Source organism: Lissotriton helveticus, chromosome 12 (assembly GCF_964261635.1).
Source record: "Lissotriton helveticus chromosome 12, aLisHel1.1, whole genome shotgun sequence".
NCBI classification, from domain to species: Eukaryota; Metazoa; Chordata; class Amphibia; order Caudata; family Salamandridae; genus Lissotriton; species Lissotriton helveticus.
The window spans coordinates 860,609,593-860,620,171 of NC_136073.1; the positions used below are offsets into that span (position 1 = coordinate 860,609,593).

Genomic DNA, 10,579 nt, shown 5'->3' on the forward strand with positions numbered 1-10,579 from the left:
GAATGTCTACATTTAAAGCCTTTGTTGTTACTCCCACCAAATCTCTGTCCAGTGATATTAAATAAATGAATACACTTTTATGGATTGCCAGGATCCTTTTACAAGTGAGCTTCCTGTGACTGTATATTTATAGATCTAAAATAAATCCAGGAGATCTAGGGACTCAGATGAACTTTAGCTTCGTGGGGTCTCTTTCAAGGAACAACCAACCTTCTTCCCAAGTAACAAAGCTCAGAATTATTTTGATACAGACCATGGTTATGGGAAAATACTTTAGTTTTTTGAGTTTGTGTCATATTGATTGTCAAAAAAGTCTGTGTGGAGTTTTGCTACTCTCATTCCAGGCTCCTAAGTAGACAGGAGGCACACATTAAAACCAGCGATTTTATGGCAAGACAGGAGGCTAGCATTATGCATGTCCTTTTATTCAGCACTTCTAAGCTGCGACACTTTAAAGTTTCAAACACATAACACGGCATGACAACATAAACAAACTATAACAAACTCCTACAACAATGATAGGAATCCACTGGGTTATGAACATTTCTGAAACATGAATTGAAAATAAAATCCTTGCCTTAATCGATTTGTTGTGAATATCTTTTGCTTCTGGGCCAAGTACAAACTATCATAACTGTTGTTGGTGTATCAAAGGATCTATCATAAGGACAAAAGACCTGTCAGGACTCACCACTTCAAAAGTGACAAATCTTCTAAAAGTTGATTCCGAAGAAGGAAAATCAGCAAATGCTTGCACATACATTTGTAGGGGGAAAATGTCACCTGTGTGTGGATTTTTCCATTGGCGACAACCTTCACAGCTTTGCAAAGTTCCCAAGTTTTGCATCTCAATTGGTGGGATTGTAACTTTGTACACCTCTAGTTTTCTGTCGGGGTTTAATCAGTTTTGAAACATGTGATCGTCAACACACTCAATAAGGAAATGAGCTTGTAACTAAGGAAGGAAAATAATACACAACTGGTGTATTTGTTAAAAGTACTGCACTACAAATGTCATTCAACAGTCAATACACAGGACCCAACCTAGGTTATCAACATCTTTGAAAGTGGTCGGAACAATGGCGCGGAATTCTCAAAAGGCTCGTCAATAAATAATCCATGGCCCATTCATCGAACAATTATGGCCCTGGACTCAGTTCAACACATGTAAAAACAGACCAAGGCTTGGGTTTCATTCGCAGCGAACTGCACATTTATTGCAGACTTTCACTTCAGGCTCTTTTTAGAATATTCTCTGTAGTGAACCAGGGTGTAAATGTTTTCGGAAAGGGAATTGCATTATAGACATCAGAGTGCGACCTCACCGCTTTTCAGTCTGACCTAACAGGGCTAAATGTAAAATGAGAAAATTGTAACCCTTTTCTCAACACTTGCCAACTGCGCTGTCTAACAAGATAAGTTTTAAAGGGCATTGCCTGGGCACCAACGCATTTTGGGGATACCGTCAGATTTATCTTAAAGAAGCTGTCATCGGACACATGCGTTCATGTGCACTGAGCTCTATGACGTCACACCCACCGGTTATTCTCAAATATAAAGAAATATACTGCGGTGGCCTCATGAATGAAAAATTGTTGAATATTTGGATCTACCGATGTTTTCCAAGTCATGGGAATTTTTTAACTCACTCACAAAATTTGTGAAGTTTGTATAATCCTAAATTTGTGAAATTTTGTGTATTGTTTGCTTTTTGGCTCAATTTCTGCATCCACTCTCGAAGTAGTAAGTACCCTTTGATCGCCGGTACTGTCATGGCAATGTGCTTTTTAGGACCAAAAACAAATTTGTAGTTATTAGTTAAAAACTCAACCAAAAGCTTTCACTAGTCTCAGGTCTAGTTGCTTCCTTCAGGAAACTGAAGGTAGCTGCCTTATGTTTTTTGCCAGAAGAGGCCAAGCTCAAGAGGGTGCCAGATTGCAATAAAAGGGCTCATACATAGTTTTGTTGCTGGGCAAGGGAAGCTAAAAAATGGCAAAATGTAATTTTGCAGGTAGCTCTGAAAATCCGTGCTGCACCGATGATTGGTTGATGCCACTGTAGAGCTATTATTCAAGCAGTTATCATCCCCTACCATAGACAGTCTAAGGCTTACTAGAGCGTCTACCAAGCACTACACACAAAAGCTCTAAGCACTTTTTCATGTAATATTGTTGAATGGTTGGTACAAACCAAATAAACTAATAATCAAATTAAAAAGTAACCCTCGTTGGAGGACATCCTCTATTACCCTGCCTAAACATGCGTTGGTGTTTGCGGGTTGTTTGTCACTATTTTTCTACTGTCATTATTTGAGCAGTGATACTGCGTACTAACTAGATGTGACTCGCCATTTTGAATGTTTCTAAATATTCATAGAGGCGCAACTTTCCACATGTTTATCAAATACAGAAGGGGCGATACTCTCGTAACACCAAGGTCACACATCTAATCCTCCACTGTGGAAAATCTACCATACTGGTGGACTTTCTGTAGCACTCAATCTGGAGACAGACAGACCCTCAAATCCGGTGTTTGGAGAAAATATTGACGGAAAAATATTACGTGGACAAAATATGGTGAAGGTAAGTTTCTATAGGAAAGCAACGTTTTACCATAGTTAACTCCACATATACGTATCTATCATCAAGGTACATAGATGTGGAGCTAAGAATAGTAAATCTACACTTACCTATTTGCACATACTTTCTCGATATTTTGGTCCTCATTATTTTTGACACAATGTTCTGTCCACACAATATTTTTGACATTGATATTCCATCAGACATCCCTCAAGTCTTACGAATCCCTTTCACACCCCCATGTTTTGGTGGGTGCTCCCATCCTGTCCAGTATCTCTAGAACCATTTTCAGGGAGGGGAGGTGTCAAAAGACGCCTTGGCATGTTTACAAACTTCCAGGGCAATCCTGCAGTAGAATATGTACTCTGCACGCTGAAGAGGAGAGTTTCTCACTCAGAAACCTCTGCAAGTAAATCCATTTACAAGTTTGAAACCAACTTTCCTGAATCAGAAAAGTAAATTTGCAGACGTAAATTAAGCTACTTCAAGATTAGGGGCCTCATTTGAACTACGATAGACGAACTGGCCAAGGACCGTCTGTCCATCCATGACAATAGACCCGAATCAGGCGAGAGACTACCGCTTTTTCAAGACAAAAATGGCTTTATTTCAGCTGTCTCACGCCTGAAATTGCATTTTCTACAATAGAAGTCAATGGGGAATTTTCATTCTCCCGACTTTTTACTTTAAATCTCCCACGTCCCTGTCCTAAAATGTTGGCATGTATGCGTCCGTCCTTCATTGAGATGTGGAATTAACTTTGTACCGCGAAAGCAACAGCTCGCTTGCATACTTCCTACAGAGAAATTAAGGTTTGCTGAGCAGGCGCCATGTTTAAAGCTCTCTGCAAACTTAACCTGCTCAGAAAAATACAACCTGTCAATGCAAGAGTTGTTTTCTCTGAACAAAGTTTGAATGGCCCTACGCCAAGGAAGTGTCTTCCTTGCGGGGGACCTTTCTGCATTTTCTCTGCCCGTGTCTCCCACTCCGCGTAAGAAAATGAGTGATACTAGTTCCTCCCTCAATGGGGGGAGGACGACCATCAAGGTGATGTAGAGGCACGTTGGTGGCGGGACCACAGGGTCAAAGGTTAACGGTGGCAGTGCCAGCAGAGGGTTATGACGCTTCCCTAGACTATGGGGAGCCGTGAATTTGGGGTGGCGGGAGCACTGATGATTCACAATGGGACTTCCACTCGGTCAAGCTCTAACTTCAGTCCTTTGTCTGACTTCTACTCACCAATGGCTTTAAGCATGTATTTATTTATTTATGCGTTTTTATATAGAATGGACATTACCCAGTGGTGTCAGAGCGCTTTACAATAGAGCGAAAAAGGCTACATGAGAAATTCAGAGTAACAAGGTAGTAGGTGACAATACGTATAGGTACTACGGTTCCTCAGAGAGTTACGTATTTACAAATGACATAATCTTAACAGATTACATATTTAGAAAAGTTAAAGCGATAAAGGTTACACCAATACTTACAGAATGTGACCTTAAACTTGCAAGTGAGGAATTGTCATAAGCCACCAGGCCCATCCAACTGGCAAAAATATTTTTTAAGATAGCTGTGCAAGGGGTGTTTGAGGGATAAATAAAAATCTATAAATTAGTTTTTCCGGGGAGCTGGTGTGTTAGTAGAAGTTCTGCTCCATTTGCACCTTTGCGTAGAATTGTCACTTCCTTATCAGTAACGCGATAGTGTTATCGGAGTCACTTACTTTACAACAGTTTGTAGACAGATAGCACCCAGAAGGAGGAAGTGGGCACCTGCATGCAAGGCAAGGGGGAAATGTGATAGTGTGTTTCCCATGGGCGAGAGTTCAGAGGTCACGGGGCGACGCCGGCCCAGCCAAGGCTTGAACTTGGCAGGACCTGAGGAAGGTGTTGGGTTGCACACCCTCTGTTCTGCCTGCTGGCCCAAGCAGCCAGCGCCCTCAGCAGAAAATTACATGAAATTAGCCTCGACCTGATCCTCCCAGAGACAACTGCTGGGAGCTTTGCTATTCAGCAGCTGCTAAGTGATCTGAATTGGATGCAGCCGGCTACAGTTCATCGCATGGCCTTTTGTCAAAGTCAGAAGTTCACGGCTTGTGGAGATGAACATGTGCAGTAACAAGCACTGGCAAAGCCAATAAATAAGCTGCACCTTTGGGACCTATTGGCTTTGCCAATCGTCTTTAGCCATGCTACTCGGCATCCCCGATGAGGCTGTGCAGCAAGGCTAAAAAATACAAATAAAATAAAAACGTGTGTAGGCATGCACAACGCAAGCGTGAGCCTAAAAAATGACCTGACTATTTTTTTTCCTTACAGTTAGATATCCAAGTTATATCAGGTACCTAAAAAGAAAAAAATGCTATAAAGTGTTTTTTAAGCAAATGGGTGAAACCAACTGGGGTGCAAAAACTACTGGGCAGCAAAGGTAACGCTTGGAGAAACAGGTGGGGAGCAGAAGCTATACTGGGAATGGGGGGGGGGGTGCAAGCAACAACAAAAAGCTCACTATGCTATCATTTAAAATGAAGTAATATATAAGAGATTTAGCACAAATTACAAATTGAACTGAGTTCCCAAGACCAAACATCCGATCATAGGACATACTCTTCATGCATGCATTACACTTCATAAGCATTCTTGGGTTCTCAGGGCTTAATTGATCGCACAGTTAAGTCGGTGAAGAAACTGAAGCGTGTATGTACAAAAAGAGAGTTATAGGTAGGGCTCCCGGTTTTATTGTATTTATTTTTTGTCATTTCCGTCTGTATTTATCCATATTTATTTTTGCCAACTTTATCTGTATTTATCCATGTTTATTATGGGTATTGTGAAAAAAGTAAAGCTGAAACCAGTATATTTCCACATTTGTTTCTCCACCAATGTGATCCTCCAACTCCTTGTGCTCTGCTAGTGGTGCTCCGCGTAGGGGCCGGATCATGGCCCAATCTTTCACAATCTACACACCAGGGACGCGGCACTCAAATTTGGATATAATCAGCTAGTTTTATTTAAACTTCAAAGCTCGAACCGACGCGTTTCAGCCTGACCTCGGCTTTATTCACGGTAAGTGAGCCATCGTTTGTGTTTAGTTATATATCCCATTCTGCCATTAAGAGGCATTCTGGGATACATAGTTCATTGTGCATATATACATTCATACAATGAATGCGGCGGGCAACATTCTAGCATTACGGCATGCATAAGATTACTTTTGCATGGCAGTATTTTCACATTTGTTTACCCAATAAATATGCAGTCATGCTTGAATGTCTGCCAGGTTTTAGTGATATGAACACCCGCAGAAGATAAATCAGTGCACTTATATGAAAATATGCACATTTCAGTATCAGCCTTGTGCTGTTTAAGTTTCTTTAGTAAAATACCTTTCATTTGTAACCCCCTTACCGATCAATCCACACAGTTATTGGCCTGGCAGTCATGACAAAGTGTATTTAGAAACACTAAACAAAAAACAAACAACTACCGCTTTTATCCACATTTACAAAGAAATACAGACAAGAAAAGAAATGGTTTTCTGTTGGTATTTATCTGTAAAAATCAGTAAAAACGGAGTTTTAGTTATAGGACACATGACCTGTCCCATCAGTGGGGTATAGCTTGAGTCCTATAGCACAGTGAGCACGGGACCCATGAGAGGGGCATATTGGTAGCACTAAGGGCGTCCACAGCAACAAAGTGATGGATGGACAGGGGTGTTGCTTGGTCAGTAAGATTTTGGGAGGTGAGCTTCAGATTTTCCAAAATTCACGCTGGCACATAATGTTGAAATACATTATACGACATGCAGGACGCATGAGAGGGGCTTATGGGGCAGGGGAAAGGGAGAGGAATGTAGATTGGTAGGAGTAAGGAGAGAAAACATAATATTTTGTAAAATAACCAACATTTTTAAGGGGTTTCAAAATAGAGAGAGGGAGAGTTTGTGTGCATTTTTTCCTGTGTGTATGTAAAACTTCCTGGTGAAATCCGACAAACACCTCACCATATCCGACTGGAAGTACCCGGACCCAACTACACATCAGAAAATGCATTTATTGGGGGGAAGGGGTGTAGCCCCCCCCCTTACCCCCTCAAAGCTATGCCCCTCTGGATGGAATGCTTGTATTATTCTTTCCTGGCAGTTCAGGGTGGACCGTTCCCATGAGGTGCAGGGTTGGTACTGATTTGCACAAGGCGGACTTTGTCTAGAGTGGCATAGTGGGTGAAATACATTGACTTGAAAGCGGCCTGAGTGATTGCCAGTGGCCCAAGTGTATGCCAGCGGGCACAGCTCTTTACCACAATAATGGAATTTCCAAATGGAATATTTCGCCAGTACTGATTCTGCAAACAAGGAATTGGAAATTATGTTCAGAATGTGTATGCACAATTCTTTGTGAAATCAGTCGCAAACCGTTCGGTGTTCTGTTTTTGAATCATCATTAAAAAAATCATCCTTAAACAAATCATCATTAAGCAAACTCATAAACAAACGAATACCATAATATTGCAGAACATCTCCAGAATGGAAACAAAAACAAATGAGGTCAGGAGGTCACTGCCTTAAGCACTCAAAGATGGAGTCAGGACAACATGTCTGCCACTGTTCAATACAAAATGTACTGTACACATCAATGCTCTTTTATTTACAGAGCCATTCCACTTTTTTAGGATATCCAGATAATATTAATTTACGTTCAGTAAATCGAAATGTTCATTTATTACACAGTCGTTGGTTGTCCTAAAACTCTGTCAAAATTGTAGCCCTCGTGGACCTGTGCTGGACCCCCCTCAGCAAGGTGGTATTGGCACAGTGCAAAAGACACCGAATGTTAAAATCCTGTTAGAGTTCAAGATGTCCACAATAAATATGAATGAAGCCAATTTTGCTGCAATTAATCCTAGCAGAGAATATTTGACAGTTTTGCTTATGATTCTAAATACCCAGGTACATCTTGCAATTTGGTGATAGGTTGATCCCAGCGCTATTCTTCCCTTACATTGTGGCCTCCTGCGACTTTCGTCTTGCGCAAACTACTCGTCAAACCTATTCGAAATTTGAAGATCTCTATCCCTTTGCCTCACCCCACTGCAGATCAGGCAAGTTCACAAAACAAATTTGTAAAATTCTGAAATGTACTCTTTGAAAATGTCTTCATATTTTACATATATTTACAAAGTCCAGATGCAGCCTCGTCTGGAATGTTGCCCTTGTTGCTTAATCCCTTCCGGCTAATTTTGCCCCAAACAACATTTCATCTTTTTACTGACTTAACAGAAAGCAAGGTTGTTCCTCTGCACTTCCATAGCTTCTCCTTTGTATATCCCCTTTTTGTGCTTTTGTACTCCTGGTTGTCTTTACTCCTTTTGCCACCATTTACACATTCTCTCCACCCGCTTCTTTCCTTCCTAATAACACTGAAATAAAGAGCTCTTCCCTTTGCCATTGTTACCGCCCTTCATTGGGTCTCAATCTCCTATTTCCACACCATGAGAATAACTAAATGCTCCAGCTCCAGCATATAGAAGTGCAAATCCATATTTCTGAGGACAAAATGTGTATTTCCGTTTAAAAATTGATTTACTGACGTAATTTTAACCAGATATGTCCTCGCGGGGGACCGGTTGTGGCCATTTCTGGTACAGGAAGGATGAAAATCCTGGTGAAAAGAAAACGCCTAAATTCACAAGCGTGTGGGTGGTTACACGGTTTCCCTTCCTTAAAACCGTGAGAGATTTCCTCTTATTCGTGGCAGGAGTAAATCCGAATTCTAGATGAGAAATGTAAGGGAACAGCCCAAAAATGAGTGTGCGTTGCAGGGAAAGTTATTTCTCATAGGGGAAAAATGATTTGCCATGTTGGAAAATCCGAAAACCTGTTTGAAAGTACAAAGGCACTTATACTTTACATATTACCACTAAGAGATGTCCATTTGGGCAGCAGCCGTGCCATGTACATATCCACTGAAGATAATTGCTCCCTTTTTTAATTGTCTTTTTTTAATAAGTTGGCTAGGTCTGTCTCCTATATCACAAATGCCAATTTCTGTTGCAGAACAGAATCCTATTTCATGTCCTTTGTAATCAGGATTCTGGCTAAAAACTCAAAGCCGCATTCATGGCGTTCAGTTAAACCAGTTTTTCATGGCACGCACTGCTTTATACAAACAAAATTACATTGCATTAATCATCACAAGTCTTTGTCTGCCAAAAATGTATTATTTAGGGAAGTATCAACAAAAGCATGATAGAAATAAATATGTAGATATTAATTACAACTCTAAAAAAGTGAGGAGTAAAATATTACATGCCTTGATCTAAAAAACACGACAGTAACCATAAGAAATAATGCAAGGGGTGGTATAATGCTGGGTTTCAAAGGCATAGACAGAGCGGCATGTATTTTCAAAGTTTAACAGCATGAGTGCATTTGAATGTCCTAGCAGTGAATTAAAGGTATAACTGGAGCCAAGCAGGGTATCCCCTTGATTGACAGATCTACTCCTGATGACCCTAAATGATACATTCTGAACTCTGCACTGACCTGCTGTCCATTGATAATTAACATTATTATAATGTACTCATTATTAGCGATTGACGCCATATGGACCACATGTCGCCGTCTTTAGAATTACTCTACAATCCATTGTACCATAGGAATTGCATAAGAGAGACTATATCGTTTGGACGTATTCAATGTTTTGCATTTCCTTTATGCCATTTATATATTTCTTGTATTTGAGAGAGCCTCAAAGGCCACAATTGAAGTTGCTTAAGAGTGCAGAGGCAGCCCTGTGCGAAGCAACCTCCAGCACACGCGGATAGTGTGTACACAACGTGGGACATGACGGGCGCTTGAGGCTTTATGCACTAGGTTCTCCCGGTAGGTCATACACGTAATTCAACTCTTTAATTACAATATAGGGTCACCCACACTTGGAATCTTCTCACAGATTAAGAAACTGCTTCGCCACCAAAGAATCCTCTTTCTACAGAGAGTAGTTGTGCATAGAGTGTTGAACTCAAAATGTTCTATTAGAGGACAAAACAACACTTTCAGACTCACCTGAGAATTTCCTTTCTTGTGAAGAATGTGCAATCCTGTAATATAAAAAAAATAGACACGGTTTGTTTCCCCCCTTTATGTAAACACTCAAAATATTATCTTATGCTTTTTAGACCTTACAAAATATGTCTGTCTACACAAAAGAAGAGCATTGCATTATTTCGACAAGAGCGTCAGAATTATGCAATTTTACATCCTACAGTAAAATAAATGCTCTTGGTATAGTTTCAACATTTTCAACAAGCAAAGGGCGGACTGTGCTACTCCACAGTCCTAGAATCCCACTTAAATTGTCCTTGTAAATTTAATATTTGAATTTGCTATCTTTGGGTCTAGGACATTGAAGAGGCTCTTGATCAATATCCTTTGCAACCCCAACGCTTCCTACCAAATTTCCTTATCTTTCACTGCTTTTCGGTTTTGCTGTCGTAAACTCTCACCTGGTACGTATCAAGCTGTTCAGTGGTGAAAATAGTCTGCTTGTTGCCCATTCTCGCGACAGCATCCGGCGACCATGCTTTCCCTCCGAAGATGGCCTTTATGGGACAGCCACATACTGAGATATGAAAAACCAGAACAATGGGGCAAAGAGGCGGGCAGGGATCAGGTGGCCGGATCCCTCGCTCCCCCCTGGTCAGAACCATAATAGGGGCATTTCATCGAATCTTTAGTCTGAGCGAAGAAAGCCTCCCATCCAGTTACAGCCAAGTGCACAGAAATACGCGTCGACGCTTGCACCGCCAACTGCATGCTCAACCGAGACTCATATTACAACATTGAACCCAGCAGCCGGTAAAGCGCCTCCTTCCCTACCTGACCTCCTGCAGAAGAAGATGGAGGGAGATCCCTTTCTAAACAATATCTCAACTTTATTAGAATAACATATAACTTCTGCAATAGGGAAAAAATAATTTACATTTAATTACATCCTA

At 40.9% G+C, this 10,579-nt stretch overlaps 1 protein-coding gene across 1 annotated transcript in view; it reads right to left on the reverse strand.

Annotated features, from left to right (window-relative positions):
* The window catches only part of CIB3 (calcium and integrin binding family member 3), a 38,054-nt gene extending 27,860 nt beyond the window's left edge, over positions 1 to 10,194 (reverse strand). The window contains exons 1-2 of the mRNA XM_078670901.1: positions 10,088 to 10,194; positions 9,648 to 9,682 (exon numbers count right to left, since the gene is read on the reverse strand). Of these exons, the coding sequence (XP_078527027.1) occupies positions 9,648 to 9,682; positions 10,088 to 10,138 (86 nt within the window). The 5' untranslated portion in view covers positions 10,139 to 10,194. The remainder of the gene's footprint in view (positions 1 to 9,647; positions 9,683 to 10,087) is intronic.
* Between the last annotated feature and the right edge of the window lie 385 nt (positions 10,195 to 10,579).